This window comes from Stegostoma tigrinum, chromosome 22 (assembly GCF_030684315.1).
Source record: "Stegostoma tigrinum isolate sSteTig4 chromosome 22, sSteTig4.hap1, whole genome shotgun sequence".
Lineage (NCBI taxonomy): Eukaryota > Metazoa > Chordata > Chondrichthyes > Orectolobiformes > Stegostomatidae > Stegostoma > Stegostoma tigrinum.
In genome coordinates this window covers 2,661,782-2,685,423 of record NC_081375.1, presented here as the reverse complement: position 1 = coordinate 2,685,423, position 23,642 = coordinate 2,661,782, and the positions used below count along the sequence as shown (strand labels likewise).

General features: G+C 47.1%; 1 protein-coding gene across 6 annotated transcripts in view; it reads left to right on the top strand.

Annotated features, from left to right (window-relative positions):
* The window catches only part of LOC125463856 (inactive rhomboid protein 2-like), a 120,031-nt gene that overhangs the window by 51,916 nt on the left and 44,473 nt on the right, over positions 1-23,642 (top strand). For 5 of the 6 annotated variants that reach the window (XM_059653861.1, XM_059653862.1, XM_059653865.1 and 2 more), the window contains exons 4-8: positions 932-1,127; positions 2,933-2,983; positions 9,009-9,209; positions 9,590-9,712; positions 9,809-9,924. In XM_059653861.1, the coding sequence (XP_059509844.1) occupies positions 932-1,127; positions 2,933-2,983; positions 9,009-9,209; positions 9,590-9,712; positions 9,809-9,924 (687 nt within the window). The remainder of the gene's footprint in view (positions 1-931; positions 1,128-2,932; positions 2,984-9,008; positions 9,210-9,589; positions 9,713-9,808; positions 9,925-23,642) is intronic. The other variant, XM_059653864.1, reaches the window with a different exon arrangement.

The window sequence follows — 23,642 nt, the reverse complement described above, 5'->3', positions numbered from 1 at the left end:
CATCCAGCCTCACATTTTATTATCTTGGAATTCTCCAGCATCTGCAGTTCCCATTATCTCTGATACTACATTAATTAGTTTACCTTGTTTAGCTTTGCTCTACTAAAGTTGTAGCATAAATTATTAATTATTAGTTTCTGTTTACATTTTAAACTTGGTGTTTGGTATCTTCTTCTTGAAGCCTGGTTAGAAACTGAGCAACTTTGAGTGTCATAGATCATAGAATCCCTAGAACAAGGAAGCAGGCCTTTCAGCTCAACAAGTCCATGCTGACCCTTGGAGCATCCCACCCAGACCCATCCCCCGATAATCTACATATCCCTGAACTCTATGGGCAATTTAGCATGGCCGATCCACCGAGCCTGCATATCTTCGGACTGTGGGAGGAAACCCACAGACACAGGGAGAATGTGCAAACTCCACACAGACAGTTGCCTGAGGGTGGAATTGAACCCGGGTCCCTGGCGCTGTGAGGCTGCAGTGCTCACCACTGAGTTACAGCCTGCACACAAAAACAGGTTAGCTTGCCAGCTGCAGTAAAAGCAGGAAGAAGTGCCGTCATCATGATAAATGAGTAGAAGACAACTAATGTAGTCAACAGAGCTAGAATGAACAGCAGATGCTGGAGAATTCGAGACAACAAGGTCTAGAGCTGTATGAACACATCAGGCCAAGCAGCATCAGAGGAGCAGGAAGGCTGACATTTTGGGCCTAGACACTTCTTCAGAAAAAAATTGTAGTCAATAAATGTTTTAACTTCACGGTGTTGTGAATCCAGTGTTAGCAAATCTGGTATGGTCTGGCTTGCGATCCCTGTGTTGTAACACTGTGCCCTCGTGCTTTTTAATAATATGGAGCCAAGCGCACTACTCTGTAAAGAGGTGTGCTCTTACTGATAATCTAGTTGTGATTCATTGCGTATTTTTTGTAGGGGCACAGCTGAGTGGTTCGGATTGGGAACTGACTGTGATTTGGATCGACACAATTGGCAACGTAAGAGCTGGAGACATTGCAGCCAAAGGTATGGGAAACTGAAAGCACAGTACCAGAGGAACATGGGAATTCCCAATCTGGAATCTGATCCTTTTTTAACAGTGGATTCACCAGATCCCTCTAAAGTGCCAAAGGTAAGGACAGCATGTGGAGTTTGGTATGACATGAGGTGAGTGCATGCTGATCTGATTGTGGCTTCAGCCCCATATCCCACCTTGTCCTCCCCACCCACTGATAACCTTCGTTGGTCAAGAAACTCTCTATCCCTAATTTTAAAAAAATGCAATGGCTTTGCACACTACTCAGTTGGAAAGAGATTTGAGAGAAAAAATGTCTCTTCAATGCCATCTTCAAAAGGAGATTACTTATTTATGTAGTCCATAGTCCTCATCTTCCCCACAAGGGGAAGATCCTCTCAGTTTGGTCAAAATGCTCTCTCACCAATGCTCTATGCAAATGTGGCAAAACTTCTTTTATATTCCAATCCCCTTGCAATAAATGCCAACATTTCACCTGCCTTCCTAATCACTTGCTGCAGCTGCACTATAACTTTGAGATTCATACATGAAGACACCCATTTCCCTCCGCACCTCAGAATTTCTGCGATCTCTTTTTGTTTAGATAATTTCCTAGTTTTCTATTCTTTCTGTAGAGTGGATAAGTCGATTTTTTTGTACATTATTCTCCAAATTCATGCCCAATCATTTAATCTGTCTTTATTCCCTTATCACAGATCCTCATGTGATTTTCATAACTTATCCTTATATCTATCTTTGTTTCATCAGCAAAATTAGCAATGTTGGTAATTTCATTCAGTCACTGATATAGATTGTAAATAGTTGAGGCCCAACCACTGATCCCTCTGGCAATTCACTAGTTAGTTGTCTGGATAAGTCAATAGAGAAATGGCAAACATTTAAGGGGACATCTCAAACACTGCAGAATAAATACATTCCAACAAACAATAAATATTTTAAGGGACAGACACATCATCTGTGGTTAAATTTAAAAAAATCATGGATAGTATCAAACTCAAAGGAAAAACATCTAAATTCTGCGAAGGTAGATTACAGGTCAGAAGATTAGATAAAATATGTAAAAAAAACCCAAAGAATTACTAAATAATTAATAAGAAGAGAAAAATTAGAATACAAGAGAAAGTTAGCTAAAAAATATAAAAACAGAGAGGAAAATGTTCTTCAGATATTTAAAAACACAAAGAGTTTCTGAAGTAAGTATTGATCCTGTAGGAAACGAGTGTGGGGAATTAGTAATGGAGCATAAAGAGATGGTAAATAAATTAACAGGTATTTTGCTTGATCTTCACTAGAGGGAATATGATTAACATCCCAGCATGTAAATCTGGAATTGAAAGAAGAGGAAATCAAAATAAATTATAATTCCCGATGAAGGAGTACTGGCTATATTATTAGAACTGTGAGATGACATCCCTCCAGATCCTGTTGCATCCTGATGCTAGGGTCTTAAATGTAGTTGTTGGTGGGACATTTGATACGTTGGTTTTACTTTTCCAAAACTCACTAATTCAGGGAATGTTTCTTTAGATTGGAAACTAGCAAATATGACTCTGTTATACAAAAAGCAGGAAACTATAGGCCAGTTAACGACATCTGTCTTTGAGAAAATATTAGAAGCTATTATTAAAGAAGTGACAACAGGACACTTGGAGAAGTTGAAGAAAATCAGTCAGAGCCAACATGGTTTGGTCAAAGCAGTTCATATTTCACAAATTTATTAGAGTTCTTTGGAGAAGTAACTTGTGCTGTAGATAAATGATAGCCAGTGGGTTTATTGTATTTAGATTTCTAGAAGGCATTCGATAAGGTGCCACATCGAAGATTATTGTGTAGCTCATAGCACTGGGGGCCGTAGGGGTCAACGCTGGAGCCTTAGCTCTTTTCAATTTCTTTGTTATCAGGCTGAAGGCGTGGAAGATGTGGAGCTAAATTTGCCGAAGACACAGAAACAGGTAGGAAAGTGAGCCGTGAAGAGAACTAAGGAGCTTAGGAAAGGGATATAGACAAGTTCAGTGAGTGACCAAAGATTTGGCAACTGGAGCACAATGTGGAAAGTAATAAATTTTCATTTTTGGCAGAGTAAGTGAAGAAGAAGCTGATTATTTAAATGGTGAGAAGATGCAGAGGCCTGGGGAGCAGAGGGTCCCAGTGAATGAATCACTGCAGGTTAGTCTGCAGGTACAACAAGCAATCAGAAAAGCTAATAGACTAACGTTTTATTGTAAGGGCAATTGAGTGCAAGAGTAAGGAGGTAATTCCTCAGTTATACAGAACACTGGTGAGACCACACCTGGAATACTGACTGTAAAACTAGTCAGTGTACTTACAGAGGGATGTTGACGCATTGGAAGCAATTTAGAGAAAGTTTACTGAACTAATACCTGGAACGATCTCATTGTCTTATGAGGAAAGACTAGACAGGCTTTATCTGTATCCTCTCAAGTTTATAAGAGTTAGTAGTGACTAAATTGAAACACATAGAACATAGAACATAGAACATTACAGCACAGTACAGGCCCTTCGGCCCTCAATGTTGTGCCGACCTGTCATACCGATCTCAAGCCCATCTAACCTACACTATTCCATGTACGTCCATTTGCTTATCCAATGACGACTTAAATGTACCTAAAGTTGGCGAATCTACTACTGTTGCAGGCAAAGCGTTCCATTCCCTTACTACTCTCTGAGTAAAGAAACTACCTCTGACATCTGTCCTATATCTTTCACCCCTCAATTTAAAGCTATGCCCCCTCGTGCTCGCCGTCACCATCCTAGGAAAAAGGCTCTCCCTATCCACCCTGTCTAACCCTCTGATTATTTTATATGTTTCAATTAAGTCACCTCTCAACCTTCTTCTCCCCAATGAAAACAGCCTCAAGTCCCTCAGCCTTTCCTCGTAAGACCTTCCCTCCAAACCAGGCAACATCCTAGTAAAACTCCTCTGCACTCTTTCCAAAGCTTCCACATCCTTCTTACAATGCGGTGACCAGAACTGTACGCAATACTCCAAGTGCAGCCGCACCAGAGTTTTGTACAGTTGCACCATAACCTCTTGGTTCCGGAACACGATCCCTCTATTAATAAAAGCTAAAACACTGTATGCCTTCTTAACAGCCCTGTCAACCTGGGTGACAACTTTCAAGGATCTGTGTATATGGACACCAAGATCTCTCTGCTCATCTACACTACCAAGAATCTTACCATTAGCCCTGTACTTTGCCTTCTGGTTACTCCTACCAAAGTGCATCACCTCACACTTGTCTGCATTAACCTCCATTTGCCACCTCTCAGCCCAGCTCTGCAGCTTATCTATGTCTCTCCACAACCTACAGCATCCTTCGTCACTATCCACAACTCCACCAACCTTAGTGTTGTCTGCAAATTTACAAACCCATCCTTCTACGCCCTCATCCAGGTCCTTTATAAAAATGACAAACAGCAGTGGACCCAACACTGACCCTTGCAGTACACCACTAGTAACTGGTCTCCAGGATGAACATTTCCCATCAACTACCACCCTCTGTCTTCTTTCAGCAAGCCAATTTCCGATCCAAACTGCTATATCTCTCACAATTCCATTCCTCCGCATTTTGTACAATAGCCTATTGTGGGGAACCTTATTGAACGCCTTGCTGAAATCCATATACACCACATCAACTGGTTTACTCTCATCTACCTGTCTGGTCACCTTCTCAAAGAAGTCAATAAGATTTGTGAGGCACGACCTTCCCTTCACAAAACCGTGCTGACTATCCCTAATCAATTTATTCTTTTCTAGATGATTATAAATCCTATCCCTTATAACCTTTTCAAACACTTTACCAATAACTGAAGGAAGGCTCATTGGTCTATAATTACCAGGGTTGTCTCTACTCGCCTTCTTGAACAGGGGAACCACATTTGCTATCCTCCAGTCATCTGCAACTATTCCTGTAGACAATGACGAGTTAAAGATCAATGCCAAAGGCTCGGCAATCTCCTCCCTGGCTTCCCAGAGGATCTGAGGATAAATGCTATCTGGCCCAGGGGACTTATCTATCTTCACCCTCTGAAGGATTTCTAATACCTCTTCCTTGTGAACCTCAATCCCACCTAGTCTAGTAGCCTGTATCAGTATTCTCCTCGACAACATTGTGGTTTTCTAGAGTGAATACTGTTGAAAAATAATCATTTAGTGCTTCTCCTATCTCATCTGACTCCATACACAACTTACCACTACTATCCTTGATTGGGCCTAATCTTACTTTCGTCATTCTTTTATTCCTTAAATACCTATAGAAAGCCTTAGGGTTTACCTTGATCCTATCTGCCAACAACTTCTCATGTCTCCTCCTGGCTCTTCTGGGCTCTCTCTTTAGATCTTTCCTGGCCACCTCATAGGCCTCGAGTGCCCTAACTGAGACTTCACATCTTATCCTAACATAAGCCTTCTTCTTCATCTTGACCAGAGATTCCACCTCCTTCGTAAACCACGGCTCCTGCACTCTACAGCTTCCTCCCTGCCTGACAGGTACATACTTATCTAGGACACACAGGAGCTTTTCCTTGAATAAGCTCCACATTTCTAATGTGCCCATCCCCTGCAGTTTCCTTTCCCATCCTATGCTCCCTAAATCTTGCCTAATCTCATCGTAATTGCCTTTCCCCCAGCTATAACTCTTGCCCAGTGATATACACCTATACCTTTCCATCACTAAAGTAAACATAACAGAATTGTGATCGCTATCACCAAAGTGCTCACCTACTTCCAAATCTAACACCTGGCCAGGCTCATTACCCACTACCAAATCTAATGAGTCTTCGCCCCTTGTTGGCCTGTCTACATACTGTGTCAGGAAGACCTCCTGCACACACTGGACAAAACTGACCCATCTATAGTACTCGAACTATAGTGTTCCCAGTCAATATTTGGAAAGTTGAAGTCCCCCATGACAACTCCCCTGTATCTCTCACTCCTATCGAGAATCATCTTTGCTATCCTTTCCGCTATTCGGAGGCCTATAGAAAACTCCCAACAGGGTGACCTCTCCTTTCCTCTTTCTAACCTCAGGCCATACTATCTCAGTTGACGAGTCCCCAAACATCCTTTCTGCAACTGTAATACTGTCCTTGACCAATAACGCCACACCTCCGCCCCTTTTACCATCTTCTCTGTTCTTACTGAAACATCTAAATCCCGGAACCTGCAACAACCATTCCTGTCCCTGCTCTATCCGTGTCTCCGAAATGGCCACAACATCGAAGTCGCAGCTACCAACCCATGCTGCAAGTTCACCCACCTTATTCTGGACGCTCCTGGCATTGAAGTAGACACACTTCAAACCAACTTCTTGCTTGCCGGTGCCATCTTGCTTCCCTGAAACTTTATTTTGGACCTCCCTACACTCAACCTTTTCTATACTCGAACTACAATTTTGGTTCCCATCCCCCTGCTGAATTAGTTTAAACCCACCCGAATAGCCTTAGCGAATTTCCCCCCAAGGATATCGATACCCCTCTGGTTCAGGTGAAGACGATCCTGCTTGTAGAGGGCCCACCTCCCCCAGGAAGAGCCCCAATTATCCAAGAATCCAAAACCCTCCCTCCTACACCATCCCTGTAGCCACGTGTTCAACTCCTCTCTCTCCCTATTCCTCACCTCACTAGCACGTGGCACAGTCAGGTTGGGTTTGTCTTGCTTTTTGTGAGCACGACATACTTGGGTAGATACTAATGTTGTAACGGCATTGGAACAGCTGGGCTAGGGGAGCGGCACGTTCTGGAGCAAAAGTCTTCAGTACTATTGCCAGAATGTTGTCAGGGCCCATAGCCTTTGCAGTGTCTTGTGTCTCCGACTGTTTTTTTTATCATGTGGAGTGAATTGAATTGGTTGAAGACTGATATCAGTAATACAAGAGACCACTGGAGGAGGCCGAGATGGATCATCCACTTGGCACGTCTGGCTGAGGATTTCGTTGAACGCTTCACCCTTATCTTTTTCACTGATGTTCTGGGCTCCCTCATAATTGAGAATGGGTTATCTACAAAGCTACCTCCTGCCTCCAGTTATGAAGAGTTACTAGCCTTAAAAACATTGACTCTGCATTCTTCCCACAGACATTGCCAGACCTGCTGAGTTTCACCAACAATTTCAGTTTTTGCCTCCTGCTGTACTGTGCTCCACTTGCAGTCCGGCTCCTTTGTTTTCTGTCGGTACTGAGTTTTGAAAAACATAGAACATAGAACCTTACAGCACAGTACAGGCCCTTCGGCCCTCGATGTTGTGCCGACCTGTCATACCAATCTCAAGCCCATCTAACCTACACTATTCCATGTACGTCCATATGCTTGTCCAATGACGACTTAAATGTACCTAAAGTTCGCGAATCTACTACCGTTGCAGGCAAAGCGTTCCATTCCCTTACTACTCTCTGTCCTCTTTCACACTCTGACATTACCAGTTTATAACTGAGTGAATGCAGCCTCCTGGAGTGATAACCCTGTCGTACCTCAGCTCCTCATTAAGCGATAAATGGGTTGAGGAATTTTGGAGACAGGAATTACTGACGTATTCTGAGTGTGTGAATCTGGAAGGTCAGGAGTTGACTCTGTGCAGGATTTGATGGCAGTTGGGTGGGTATTTGGGTGGGTTCACAGATGAGGAAGGGGAGGTCAGGGTTGAGCGAGGTGGCTTTGCTGGGTGTCATGAATTTGGGTGTGTGAGTTGATCTGAAGTATGTTAGTTGTATACAAGTGTGACAGTGAATGTTATTGGTGGTGTTACAGAAAACATAGAAGATAGGAGCGGGATGAGGCCATTTGGCCCTTCAAGCCTGCTCCACCATTCATCACGATCATGGCTGATCATCCAACTCAAAAGCCTAATCCTGCTTTCTCCCCATAACCTTTGATCCCATTCGCCCCAAGTGCTATATCTAGATGCCTCTTCAATACATTCAATGTTTTAGCATCAACTACTTTCCGTGGTAATGAATTCCACAGGCTCACCACTCTTTTGGGGTGGCACGATGGTTCTGTGGCTAGCACTGCTGCCTCATAGCACCAGGGACCCAGGTTCAATTCCACCCTCAGGTGACTGTGTGGAGTGTGCACATTCGCGCTGTGTCTGCAGGGGTTTCCTCTGGGTGCTCCAGTTTCTTCCTACAGTCCAAATATGTGCAGGTTAGGTGGATTGGCTTTGGAAATTGCCCATAGTGCCCAGGGATAGTTAGGTTAGACATGGGAAATCAGGGTAGGATAATGGATCTGGGTGGACGTTCTTCAGAGGTCCAGTGTGAACTTGTCAGGCCAAATGGCTTGTTCCACTCTGTAAGGATTCATCTCCATCCTAAAATAGTCTACCCTGAATCCTTAGACTGTGACCCCTAGTTCTGGACACACCCACCATCAGGAACATCAACCCTGTCCAGTTCAGTTAGAATTTTATGTTTCAATGAGGACCTCCCCCCCCCCCCCCCGCCCCCCCATTCGTCTGAACTCTAGCGAAAACAATCCTAACCTAGTCAATCTCTCCTCATACGTCAGACCCACCATCCCTGGAATCAGCCTGGTAAACCTTCGCTACATCCCTCGAGAGCAAGAGCCTTCTTCCTCAGAAAAGGAGCCCAAACCTGTACACAATATTCTAGGTGTAGTCTCACCAAGGCCCTGTATAACTGCAACAACACATCCCTGCTCCTGCACTCAAAACCTCTCGCAATGAAGGCCAACATACCATTTGCCTTCTTTACCGCCTGCTGCACCTATATACTTACCCTCAGCAACTGGTGCACAAGGACACCCAGGTCCCATTGCTCACTCCCCTCTCCCAATTTACAACCTTTCAGGTAGTAATCTGCCTTTTTATTTTTGCTTCCAAAGTACATAAGGGTATGAAGCCATACAGGGGAAATTAGAGAGAGTGTGGGCTCGGTGCAGAATTTGAGTGATTGATGGGAATATCAGCTTTTCATTTGACACTGTTCTTTTTATTCTCAGATCATTGATCCTTTTGCACAGGGCTGTGTGCTTCAATATGCTGACACTGTGGATCAGTCTGGGACTCCCCACCCAGCACTGATTCCTCTCAATTCACTTGGTTCATTTCGAAACTCCCAACCGGGATATGTGGGAATGATCCCCAGGAAACGGGAGTCTGTCGCAAGAATGAGTCTGCGAGCAGCATCGGCTCTGATAACGGTGAGAGTACAGTAGGAGGTAACGAGGAGTGCAAGAAGGCTCTGCATGGAGCAGGGAAGGAAGCAGAGATCCAGAAAGATTGTGTGTATTGGGCAGAGTGGTAGATTAGGTTCTCTGTCTCTACAAACAATTAAGCATTCAGTTCATAGTGCTCAATATGACACCAAGAGAAATTGGGAGCTATGGAGAATTAAAATCACCAAAACTTCGAGGAGAGTTACAAGTTTTAGGTGTTTTACAGAGAGATGTTGGAAGATGTTGGGAGGGAATTCCAGAGTTTGGGGCCCTGCCAAATAAAATAATGATTGATGAAAGTTGGGAGGCATTGAAGAGATGAGAATTTGAGGAATGGTTTAATGTGTGCCTGATTCCTAACCCAGGGTCATTCTCTTCTGAGACCATCTTCACACAGAAGAATCAAAAGGAGCTTCGTATATCCCAGCAACTTTGTGGAAGATGTCATTGACAGTCCTGAGCCTCTGGACTCCTCATTTTTTAGTAAGGCAAGAATATTCCTGATCTAATTGTGTCTTGGTGTTGGGGAACTGATTGAGATGTGAGCTGGTAACACATGATATGTTTGGTATCACTCCTCACAGTTTGATCCTCCTGACGAAGGTTACTCAATGCAGGATGATGTGTTTGAATCTTCATCACCATCAGATTCCTGGCCTAGGAGAGACGTGAACTTTGCCAAGAGGCTGCAAGCATCATTGTATGTAAAAAAGCTTTGTTTAACTGCGGGTTGCACTGTGGAATGGTCTATTGTGGGCACTGAGCAATGTTGGGGTGATATGAGCCAGACAAACTGAATTACGTTATGATTTCAGGAGCAGTGAGTCACTGTTTGTTCTGAGAGAGGCAGCTCAGAGCGGGTCAGTTGAAGCAGAGAGGGTGATGGGGAGAGGATTCTGAAATAAATAGGGAGGGGGGGGAGGTGGACTGATGATGGACTTTCCATATTAAGCAGATGTTCATCTGCCAATGTAGTATAAGTATCTGCTGCACTCGGTGTGGCTTCCTCTACAGTGGGGAAACCAAGCGGAGGCTTGGGAACTGCTTTGCAGAACACCTCTGCTCGGTTCGCAATAAACAACTGCAACTCCCAGTCGCGAACCATTTTTACTTCCCCTCCCATTCCTTAGACGACATGTCCATCATGGGCCTCCTGCAGTGCCATAATGATGCCACCCAAAGGTTGCAGGAACAGCAACTCATATTCTTCTTGGGAACCCTGCAGCCTAATGGTATCAATGTGGACTTCAGAAGCTTCAAAATCTCCCCTCCCACAACTGTATCCCAAAATCAGCCCAGCTCGTTCCCGCCTGTTCTTCCTCTCATCAATCCCCTCCTCCCACCTCAAGCAGCACCTCCATTTCCTACCTACTAACCTCATCCCGCCTCCTTGACTTGTCCGTCCTCCCCAGACTGACCTATCCCCTCCCCACCTACACTCTCTTCTCCACCTATCTTCTTTTCTCTCCATCTTTGATCCGCCTCCCCCCCTCCCTATTTATGTCACAACCCTCTCTCCATCCCCCCTCTCTGATGAAGGGTCTAGGCCCAAAACGTCATCTTTTGTGCTCCTGAGATGCTGCTTGGCCTGCTATGTTCATCCAGCTTCACACTTTGTTATCTTGGATTCTCCAGCATCTGCAGTTCCCGTTACCTCAGGTCGGTTGAATCAGTTGGGTTTTTAACCTAAATCCTGCTACCTTTCCTAATCTGAATGCATCAAGTCTCACAATTAATGATTTTCTGTTTTATGAGTTGGCCCGGTAACGGGGTTTTGAGTGATCTTGGAATAGCCCATCCTATTGCGGAACAAAATGGCAATTAAATCCTAATCAGAATGACCCTCCACCAGAAAGTTTGTGATTGGCTTCTGGTAATCTCATACATCCAGGGTTCCAGACTATACGTCCGTGTGTAACCCCGTGCTGTCCCTGTCCTGGAGGACTTGGGCAATGTAGAGGAGATTTACTCCGTATCTAACCCTGTGCTGTCCCTATCCTCGGAGGACTCAGGCAGTGTAGAGGGAGCATTACTCTGTATCTAACCCTGTGCAGTCCCTGTCCTGGGAGGACTTGAGCAGTGTAGAAGGAGCTTTACTCTGTATCCCATCATCATTATGGCTGTCCCCTGACTGAAAGCTGACATTCTGTGGGTCTCTGGGTGGTTAGGGGACTGAGCCACATGTGACCAGGATGTGCCATGAGAGAGTGGACTCCGGAAGTAGTCAGTGCCCTCTGTGGTTGGGTGTGTGGTGCAGCCACACTTCAGCAAGTCTATGTGGGGTTCTCTTCTGGTTTGGTTTGGTCAGGTTCGTTTGGACTGGTGAGCAGAGACATGTTGTCCATTCAGACCCAGTACCAGTTCATTGTGGGAACTGCAGATGCTGGAGAATCCAAGATAATAAAATGTGACAATGGGAACTGCAGATGCCTCTTGCTCCCCAGAGGAGCTCGAACAGTTCATCCACTTCACCAACACCTTCCACTCCAACCTTCAGTTCACCTGGGCCATCTCCAGCACATCCCTCACCTTCCTGGACCTCTCAGTCTCCATCTCAGGCAACCAGCTTGTAACTGATGTCCATTTCAAGCCCACCGACTCCCACAGCTACCTAGAATACACCTCCTCCCACCCACCCTCCTGCACAAATTCCATCCCCTATTCCCAATTCCTCCGTCTCCGCCGCATCTGCTCCCAGGATGAGGCATTCCACTCCCGCACATCCCAGATGTCCACGTTCTTCAAGGACCACAACTTTCCCCCCACAGTGATCGAGAATGCCCTTGACCGCGTCTCCCGCATTTCCCACAACATATCCCTCATACCCCGCCCCCGCCACAACCGCCCCAAAGGATCCCCCTTGTTCTCACACACCACCCCACCAACCTCCGGATACAATGCATCATCCTCCGACTCTTCCACCATCTACAACCCGACCCCACCACCCAAGACATTTTTCCATCCCCACCCCGTCTGCTTTCTGGAGAGACCACTCTCTCCGTGACTCCCTTGTTCGCTCCACACTGCCCTCCAACCCCACCTCACCCGGCACCTTCCCCTGCAACCGCAGGAAATGCTACACTTGACCCCACACCTCCTCCCTCACCCCTATCCCAGGCCCCAAGATGACATTCCACATTAAGCAGAGGTTCACCTGCACATCTGTCAATGTGGTATACTGCATTAAAGTCCACTGTACCTGGTGCGGCTTCCTCTACATTGGGGAAACCAAGCGGAGGCTTGGGGACCGCTTTGCAGAACACCTCTGCTCGGTTCGCAACAAACAACTGCACCTCCCAGTCGCAAACCATTTCCACTCCCCCTCCCATTCTCCAGATGACATGTCCATCATGGGCCTCCTGCAGTGCCACAATGATGCCACCCGAAGGTTGCAGGAACAGCAACTCATATTCCGCCTGGGAACCCTGCAGCCATATGGTATCAATGTGGACTTCCCGAGCTTCAAAATCTCCCCCTCCCCCCACCGCATCTCAAAACCAGCCCAGCTCGCCCCCTCCCCCCACTGCACCACACAACCAGCCCAGCTCTTCCCCCCCGCCACCCACTGCATCTCAAAACCAGTCCAACCTGTCTCTGCCTCCCTAACCTGTTCTTCCTCTCACCCATCCCTTCCTCCCACCCCAAGCCGTAACCCCATCTCCTTCCTACTAACCTCATCCCACCTCCTTGACCTGTCCGTCTTCCCTGGACTGACCTATCCCCTCCTTACCTCCCCACCTATACTCTCCTCTCCACCTATCTTCTTTTCTCTCCATCTTCGGTCCGCCTCCCCCTCTCTCCCTATTTATTCCAGAACCCTCTCCCCATCCCCCTCTCTGATGAAGGGTCTAGGCCCGAAACGTCAGCTTTTGTGCTCCTGGGATGCTGCTTGTCCTGCTGTGTTCATCCAGCCTCACATTTTATTACCAGTTCATTATGGCTGGTTTTTCAGGAGTTTTGTCTGAATGCTTCTGGATTTGGCTTCAATGGGGACACGAGCCTTTGTTTGATGGTCCTCATGTTGGATGTGGAGGTAGTGGTGAAGGCATTGCTGTTGGAATTGCTTCGATGTTTTCATGGGTTTTCGATACACAGCTCAGGTCTCTCTGCGGTCCAGCAATGTGCTAAGGACAATTGCTTTGCCTGCCTGAGCTTGGTTAAATCGTGGAGGCCCTTGTTGTCAGACACTCGCTGTGGAAGCTCGTTGAAGGCTGACCAGGTCTTTCAGAAAGAGATGGCTGGTTCTAGCACCTTGGGAGGGGAGGGTGGGAAAGTGTGGAATATCTGGCTGATTGGATTTCGGGGCAACAAATGAATTTTGTTTCAAACAAGCTTCACGTCTGCAGGACTGAAGAGATTGAGAGAATTTTACAAACCTGGTACTGGGTGAGCATTGACACTGCGGCCACTGTTATACTGCACGGCGTCACTCTGTGTGTATCTCTGGTCTGAATGGTTTCAGCGTGGGGGTTCCTGAGTTACAGAGTTTTCCATTGAAGTGCTGTTTAATATTCACAGCAGAGACAGTTCATTTTTGAACAGCCACTGACAAAGGCAGCTTTGTTTCAACCCAATGATAATGGGAACTGTAGATGCTGGAGAATCCAAGATAATAAAATGTGAGGCTGGATGAACACAGCAGGCCCAGCAGCATCTCACCCTAACCCTAACCCTCTCTGATGAAGGGTCTAGGTCCGAAACATCAGCTTTTGTGCTCCTGAGATGCTGCTTGGCCTGCTGTGTTCATCCAGCTTCACACTTTATTATAATAAAATGTGAGGCTGGATGAACACAGCAGGCCAAGCAGCATCTCAGGAGCACAAAAGCTGACGTTTCGGGTCTAGACCCTTCATCAGAGAGGGGGATGGGGAGAGGGAACTGGAATAAATAGGGAGAGAGGGGGAGGCGGACCGTAGATGGAGAGCAAAGAAGATAGGTGGAGAGAGTATAGGTGGGGAGGTAGGGAGGGGATAGGTCAGTCCAGGGAAGACGGACAGGTCAAGCAGGTGGGATGAGGTTAGTAGGTAGCTGGGGGTGCGGCTTGGGGTGGGAGGAAGGGATGGGTGAGAGGAAGAACAGGTTAGGGAGGCAGAGACAGGTTGGACTGGTTTTGGGATGCAGTGGGTGGGGGGGAAGAGCTGGGCTGGTTGTGTGGTGCAATGGGGGGAGGGGACGAACTGGGCTGGTTTAGGGATGCAGTAGGGGAAGGGGAGATTTTGGAACTGGTGAAGTCCACATTGATACCATATGGCTGCAGGGTTCCCAGGCGGAATATGAGTTGCTGGTCCTGCAATCTTCGGGTGGCATCATTGTGGCAGTGCAGGAGGCCGATGATTGACATGTCATCAAGAGAATGGGAGGGGGAGTGGAAATGGTTTGCGACTGGGAGGTGCAGTTGTTTGTTGCGAACTGAGCGGAGGTGTTCTGCAAAGCGGTCCCCAAGCCTCCGCTTGGTTTCCCCAATGTAGAGGAAGCCGCACCGGGTACAGTGGAACAACGCATCATCCTCCGACACTTCCGCCATCTACAATCCGACCCCACCACCCAAGGCATTTTTCCATCCCCACACCTGTCAGCTTTCCGGAGAGACCACTCTCTCCGTGACTCCCTTGTTCGCTCCACACTGCCCTCCAACCCCACCACACCCGGCACCTTCCCCTGCAACCGCAGGAAATGCTACTCTTGTCCCCACACCTCCTCCCTCACCCCTATCCCAGGCCCCAAGATGACATTCCACATTAAGCAGAGGTTCACCTGCACATCTGCCAATGTGGTATACTGCATTAAAGTCCACTGTACCTGGTGCGGCTTCCTCTACATTGGGGAAACCAAGCGGAGGCTTGGGGACCGCTTTGCAAAACACCTCCGCTCAGTTCGCAACAAACAACTGCACCTCCCAGTCGCAAACCATTTCCACTCCCCCTCCCATTCTCCAGATGACATGTCCATCATGGGCCTCCTGCAGTGCCACAATGATGCCACCCGAAGGTTGCAGGAACAGCAACTCATATTCCGCCTGGGAACCCTGCAGCCATATGGTATCAATGTGGACTTCACCAGTTTCAAAATCTCCCCTTCCCCTACTGCATCCCTAAACCAGCCCAGTTCGTCCCCTGCCCCCACTGCACCACACAACCAGCCCAGTTCTTCCCCCCCACCCACTGCATCCCAAAACCAGTCCAACCTGTCTCTGCCTCCCTAACCGGTTCTTCCTCTCACCCATCCCTTCCTCCCACCCCAAGCCGCACCCCCAGCTACCTACTAACCTCATCCCACCTCCTTGACCTGTCCGTCTTCCCTGGACTGACCTATCCCCTCCCTACCTCCCCACCTATACTCTCTCCACCTATCTTCTTTACTCTCCATCTTCGTCCGCCTCCCCCTCTCTCCCAATTTATTCCAGTTCCCTCTCCCCATCCCCCTCTCTGATGAAGGGTCTAGGCCCGAAACGTCAGCTTTTGTGCTCCTGAGATGCTGCTTGTCCTGCTGTGTTCATCCAACCTCACATTTTATTATCTTGGAATTCTCCAGCATCTGCAGTTCCCATTATCTCTCACACTTTATTATCTTTGTTTCACCCCAGGCTGGATTTTGTCTCCAGTCTCCTAATGAAGACAGTTACAGTCTTAACATTGGGAAGCAGCTGACAGATTGTAATGATGTGTTTTACCATTCAAATCTTTACAATACAATTCACAGAGGATGGCTCTTCAGTGAGTCAAAAGCTTTGGTCATCTTTTTAAAAGTAGAGAATCAGGTGTTGTTTTTATCATTTTCCTTGAATTTAACCGACAAGAGGAACCATATGAAAGATATCTCTTCAAGGTCTTACAGTTACACTGTGTCTCTGGGAAGATTCCTTGGCCCAGCAGCTCAGGACTGGACATCATGAGATGCAATGGGCCATCAACATTTCCACCTATTTGGACTCCATTTTCTCCCCTTCGGTCCAGGAACTCCCGACCTACGTCTGTGACACCACCCAAGCCCTCCACCTCCTACAGGAGTTCCAATTCCCTGGCCCCCAACACCTCATTTTCACCATGGACATCCAGTCCCTCTACACCTATATTTCTCATGCAGATGGCCTCAAGATACTCCACTTCTTCCTGTCCTGCAGGCCCGACCAATCCACCTCCACTGACACCCTCATCCGCCTAGCCGAACTCGTCCTCACCCTCAACAACTTCTCTTTCGATTCCTCTCACTTCCTACAGACAAAGGGGGTGGCCATGGGTACCCGCATGGGCCCAAGCTATGCCTGCCTCTTTATAGGTTACGTGGAACAATCTCTCTTCCACACCTACACCGGCCCCAAACCCCACCTCTTCCTCCGTTACATTGATGACTGTATCGGCACCGCCTCTTGCTCCCCAGAGGAACTCGAACAGTTCATCCAGTTCACCAACACCTTCCACCCCAACCTCAAGTTCACCTGGGCCATCTCCAACACATCCCTCAACTTCCTGGATCTCTCAGTCTCCATCTCAGGCAGCCAGCTTGTAACTGATGTCCATTTCAAGACCACCGAATCCCACAGCTACCTAGAATACACCTCCTCTCACCCACCCTCCCGCACAAATTCCATCCCCTATTCCCAATTCCTCCGCCTCCGCCGCATCTGCTCCCACGCTGAGGCATTCCACTCCCGCACATCCCAGATGTCCATGTTCTTCAAGGACCACAACTTTCCCCCCTGCAGTGGTCGAGAACGCCCGTGACCGCGTCTCCCGCATTTCCCGCAACACATTCCTCACACCCCGCCCCCGGTACAACCGCCCCCAGAGGATCCCCCTCGTTCTCACATACCACCCCACCAACCTCCGGATACAACGCATCATCCTCCGACACTTCCACCATCCACAATCCAACCCCACCACCCAAGCTATTTTTCCATCCCCACCCTTGTCTGCCTTCCGGAGAGACCACTCTCTCCGTGACTCCCTTATCCGCTCCACACTCGCCTCCAACCCCACCACACCCGGCAACTTCCCCTGCAACAGCAGGAAGTGCTACACTTGCCCCCACACCTCCTCCCTCACCCCCATCCCAGGCACCAAGATGACTTTCCATATCAAGTCGAGGTTCACCGGCACATCTGCCAATGTGGTATATTGTATCCATTGTACCCGGTGTGGCTTCCTCTACATGGGGGAAACCAAGCGGAGGCTTGGGGACTGCTTTGCAGAACACCTCCGCTCAGTTCGCAACAAACAACTGCACCTCCCAGTCGCAAACCATTTCCACTCCCCCTCCCATTCTTCAGATGATATGTCCATCATGGGCCTCCTGCAGTGCCACAATGATGCCACCCGAAGGTTGCAGGAACAGCAACTCATATTCTTCTTGGGAACCCTGCAGCCCAATGGTATCAATGTGGACTTCACAAGCTTCAAAATCTCCCCTTCCCCCACCGCATCCCAAAACCAGCCCAGTTCGTCCCCTCCCCCCACTGCATCACAAAACCAGCCCAGCTCTTCCCCTCCACCCACTGCATCCCAAAACCAGTCCAGCTTGTCCCTGCCTTCCTAACCTGTTCTTCCTCTCACCCATCCCTTCCTCCCACCCCAAGCCACACCTCCATTTCCTACATCTACCTCCTCCCACCTCCTTGACCTGTCCGTCTTCCCTGGACTGACCTTGCACATTCTGCAATCTCATGCCCTGGCGTATCCCCCACTCAACCTTTACCAGCAACCCTAGCTCAATGGAGTGTGCAGGAGGGAATGTCAGGAGGATTTGGAATAAACAAGAAGTAAGAACATACTGAAAAATGAGTCATTAACTTGGTGAAGCTACAAAACAGGACTACAATGTGCCAAACTGCAGTGGCAGCTAAGTGATCCCACAACCAACAGATCAGATGTAGAGATGGTTGAACACAGCAGGCCAAGCAGCATCTTAGGAGCAGAAAAGCTGACGTTTCTGGCCTAGAAGCACCTTGTTATCTTGAATTCTCCAGCATTTGCAGTTCCTATTATCTCAGATCAGATCTAGGCTTTGCAGTGCTGAAGGGTCAAGTTACATTCCCTCTTGTTTACCTTGGCTCTGCTTAAATCGCCAATGTCTGTCTAAGGTAATAGCTTCTGGAGCTGGAAGTTAATGCAACCACAGACTGAACAGCTGTGCAGCTTTAGAGGGAACAGTGGAAGGAGGTCGTTTGGCATATCGTAGCTCTTTGAAATAACTCCCCAATTCGTCCCCCTCTGCTTGGCAATGACTTCAACCACTTATAAAATCTCTTTAATGGAGGGAGACTTTGAAGGCATCTGATTGGAGTATTAACGATCCCAGAATACAACTGAGCCTTATTAAGTTGTTAGTTCTGATGATCAAGAGCTTGATGAAAGAGGATTGTTTGAAAAAGTGCCTTAAAAGAGGAAATGTACAGAGGCTAAGAGGTGTAGGAAGTTAGCGAGTTTTGAGAGGATTTGTTGCTTGGGTTGAGGTTCTGGATGTGAGTTTGCTCGCTGAAGGTGTAGGAAGTCTCTTCTTGGGTTTGAAGCCGACACAATTAAATGTTTGGCAACTAGTAGTGGGCCGTTTAAAATCAAGAGTGGGCAAGCGGACATAATTAGACGAGTGCAGATGTCCTGAAGTATGGTTGGACTGGTGGAGATTACCAAAATAGCGATAGGCGTAGCCAAGTAACGATTTGTAAACAAAAATGAGAATTTAATAAAATTACTGTTAATAGTATCAGTCAGGTAGAAAGTACAGAGAATAGGAATTGGTTCAAGTTGAGACTCAGGCAGTGGAGTTTTAGACGACCTCAAGTGTTCAATGGACAAATGTGGGTCTCCATCAGGGAATGCATTGGAATTGTCAGGTCCAGAAGTGAAGAAGTTCGAGGTGAAGGTTTCACTGCTAATGAGCCGAGGTATACAAGATAATGAGAGGCATAGATAGAGTTGATAGCCAGAGACTATTTCCCAGGGCAGAAATGGCTAGCACGAGGGGTCATAGTTTGAAGCTGGTTGGTGGAAAGTATCGAGGGGATGTCAGAGGCAGGTTCTTTGCGCAGAGAGTTGTGAGAGCATGGAATGCGTTGCCAGCAGCAGTTGTGGAAACAAGGTCATTGGGGTCATTTAAGAGACTGCTGGACATGTATATGGTCACAGAAATTTGAGGGTGCATACATGAGGATCAATGGTCGGCACAACATTGTGGGCTGAAGGGCCTGTTCTGTGCTGTACTGTTCTATGTTCTATGTTCTATTATCGATAACTAACAACTCACTGGAGGGGGGGGCTCCACAAATATCCCCATCCTCAGTGATGGAAGAAGCCAGCACATCAGGGCAAAGAGATAAGGCTGAAGCATTCACAGCAACTTCAGCCAGAAGTGCCAAGTGGATGATCCATCTCGGCCTCCTCCAGTGGTCCCCAGCATCACAGATACCATCTTCAGCCAATTCGATTCACTCCACGTGACATCAAGAAACAGTTGGAGACACTGGATACTGCAAAGGCTATGGGCCCTGACAACATCCCAGCAATAGTACTGAAGGCTGGTGTTCCAGAACTTGTCGCTCCCCTAGCACAGCTGTTCCAGTACAGTTACACGCTGGTATCTACCCGACAATGTGGAAACTTGCCCCAGTATATCCTGTAGACAAAAAGCAGGACAAATCCAACCCGGCTAATTAGCACCAATCCCCCCACCCCCCACACACATCAGTCTCCTCTCGACCATCAGTAAAGTGATGGAAGGTGTCAGTAACAGGGCTATCGAGCAGCACCTGCTCAGCAATGACCTGCTCAGTGACGCCCAGTTTCGGTTCCACCAGGGCCCCTCAGCTCCTGACCTCGTTCCAGCCTCGGCTCAAACATGGACAAAAGAGCTGAATTCCAGATGTGAGGTGAGAGTGACAGCCCTTGGCATCAAGGCTGCATTCGACCGAGTGTGGCATCAAGGAACCCTGGCAAAACTGGAATCAGTGGGTATCAGGGGGCAAACGCTCCAGTGGCTGTGACATTCCTGACACATAGGAAGATGGTTGTGGTTTTTGGAGGTCAAACATCTCAGTTCCAGGACATCTCTGCAGGAGTTCCTCAGGATAGTGTCCTCGGCCCAACCATCTTCAGCGGCTTCATCAATGACCTTCCCTCCACCATAAGGTCAGAAGTGGGGATGTTCGCCGATGATTATACAATGTTCAGCACTGCTCCCTTGGTGCAATTGGGAAAGTGGTAGTGGGCTGTTTACTTGAATAACTGTAATCCATTTGGTGTATGAACACACATAATGTTGTTAGTTAAGAGGAGGTTGTGGAGTAGCGGTAATCTCACTAGCCTGGTAATCCACAACCTTCAGGTTAATATCCTGGGAGCATGACTTCAAATCCTACCACAACAGATGGCATGGCATTTCAATTCAATAAATATCTGGAATTTAAAAACACTAATGTAATGATGACTGTGTCAGCATTGCCCATTATCATAAAAAACATCAAGTTCAATGATGTCCTTTCAGGAGAGACGTCTGCCAATTTTACGTGGTCTAGGCTACATCTGACTCTGAGCCCAGAACAATGTATTCGACTCTTAACTGCTTTCTGAGCAATTAGGGATGGACATCACATGTTGGCCTAGCCAGCCAAACCCACATCCTATAAGAGAATAAATGTAACATATGGAGGGAGTTTTAGAATATTGCCGCTACTGTTCTGCTTCTAGATGGAAGCCGATGTGGGTTTGGAATTTCTGCACTGCATCTTGTAGATGGTACACACTGTTGCTACTGAGCGTCGGTGGGGGAGGGAGTGGGATGTTTGTGGATGTGGTGCCAGTGAAGCAGCTGCTTTGTCCTGGATGGTGTCGAGCTTCTGGAGTGTTGTTGGGGCTGTACCCATCCAGGCAAGTGGGGAGTATTCCATCACACTCCTGACTTGTGCCTTGTAAATGGTGGACAGGCTTTGGGGAGTCAGGAGGTGAGTTACTCGCTGCAGTATTCCCAGCCTCTGACCTGCTCTTGCAGCCACTGTGTTTATGTGGTGAGTTCCATTCAGTTTCTGGTCAATGGTAACACCCACTTGATACACAGAAACATGAAAATAGGAGTCAGAGTAGCCCATTGAGGTGGCTCTACCATTCAACATGACCCTTCATCTGAAAGCTAAACTCCAGCTCCCTCACCATATCTTTTGACACCTTTGGCCTCTATAAGTCTACGTAATCATTTCTTAAAAATAATCAGTGCAGAATAGTGAAGCAGAATATTGTTTAAGTGGATGGAGACTGGAGAATATTGTAGTGCAGAGGGATTTGGTGTATTCTTAAATGAATCACAAGTTATCCTGCAAGTACAGTGCTTCATTTTCATGCTTTAATGCCTCATTCCTCTGAACTCAAGTCTAAATCATTAATGGATATCAATAAAAACAGTGGTCCTAATTGTGAATTCTATATTCTATCCTCCAGTTCAACACAACAACCATTAACAGCTCCCTGTTCTTGGTCATGCAGCAAACATCATATCCATCCTGTCACTGAGCTCCTGTTCCATGGACTTTAACTTTATTGACAGGACTGAAATGTACCAATTTATCCATAAACACAAACTCTGACACATGCTGTCCTCTCCAGTCTTTTTCTTACATTACTGGAAACTTCATCAGATTTGTTAAAGAAGATTTGCATTTCACAAACTCAAGTTGGCTACTTTCATCTGATAAAAATTAGTTCAACAGTTCGGTTCAACTTGCTGCAGTGAAGGAGGGTCTCAAAGGACTGGAAAGTTGCTAACATAACCTCCTTTGCACCACCTCCCCCCACGACCCCCCCCCCCCCCATTTAAAAAAGAGTAAGGCAAAAGACGGGAAATTGTGGGCAGATGAGACTAACCTTGGTCGTTGGTAAGATTGTGGAGTCCATTGCGTGGGACTGAATATTTGGAAGTGGATGGTACTCAAGGAGAGGTCATTCCTGACAAATCTTTAGAATTCTCTGAGGCACTAACAAGCTGGTTAGACAAAGGACAGCCAATGGATAATATCTACTTGGACATCCAGAAGACCTTTGACAAGGGGCTACTCAGGAGGCTGCTGACTCAACCTTACTCCTTCTTCAACCTTACTCAACAGACCCCTGTGCGACCCCTTGTCAAAGCCCACATGGCTATCCAGCATGGATAGAAGATTATAAAATGTGAGGCTGGATGAACACAACAGGCCCAGCAGCATCCTTGTGCTCCTGAGATGCTGCTGGGCCTGCTATGTTCATCCAGCCTCACATTTTATTATCTTGGATTCTCCAGCATCTGCAGTTCCCATTATCATGGATAGAAGATTGGCTGTTTGGCACAGAGAGAGTGGGGATAAAAGGTGTGTTCTCAGGATTGCAGCTGGTGACTTCCAAAAGGGCCAATGATGTGACTTTACACTGTATACTTGACAACTTTACGCTTTGTACATTAATGATCTAGATGAAGGAACTGTGGGCATTTTGGCTAAGTTTGCAGATGCTACAAAGTTAGGTAAAGGGACAGGTAGTGTTGAGGATGTGGGGAGGCTGCAGAAGGATTTGGACAGGTTAAGAGAGTGGGCAAAGGAGTGGCAGATGGAGTACAACATAAGAAAGTGAGGTCACGTACGTAGGTAGGAAGAATAGAGTCGTTAATTTCTAAGTGAGGAGAAAAGTCAGAAATCTGAGTGCAAAGGGACTTGGGAGTTCTAATCCACAATTCTCTTAAGATAAACTTGCAGGTTGAGCCCATTGTTAGGATGGAACATGCAATGTTGGCATTTATTTTGAGAGGACTAATTTAGAAAAGCAGGGATCTACTTCTGAGGCTTTATAAGGATCCAGTCAGACTGCTCTTAGAGTATTGTGAGCAATTTTGAACCCTATACCTCAGGAAGGACGTACTGGCCCTTCAGTGGTCCTCCAGAGGAGGTTCGTGAGAATGATCCCAAGAATGGAAAGGTTAACGTATGGGGGATGTTGGAGAACTGTGGGCCTATACTTGATGGAGTTTAGAAGGATAGGGGAGGGGATCTAACTGAAACTTACAGAATACTCAAAGGCCTGGACAGAGTGGATGTTGGGAAGAAGTTTCCATTAGCAGAAGAGACTAGGACCCAAGGGCACAGCTTTAGAGTAAAGGGAAGACCCTTTAGAATGGAGATAAGGAAACATTTCTTTAACTACAGCAGAATATAGATAGACTGGAGAGTTGGGCAGATAAATGGCAGATGGAGTTCAATCTGGGCAAATGCAAGGTGATGCATTTTGGATGATCAAATTCAAGGGCGAACTATAGAGTAACTGGAAAAGTCCTGGGGAAAATTGATGAACAGAGAGATCTGGGTGTTCAGGTCCATTGTTCCCTGAAGGTGACAATGCAGGTCAATAGGGTGGTCAAGAAGGCATATGGCATGCTTTCCTTCATTGGACGGGGTATTGAGTACAAGAGTTG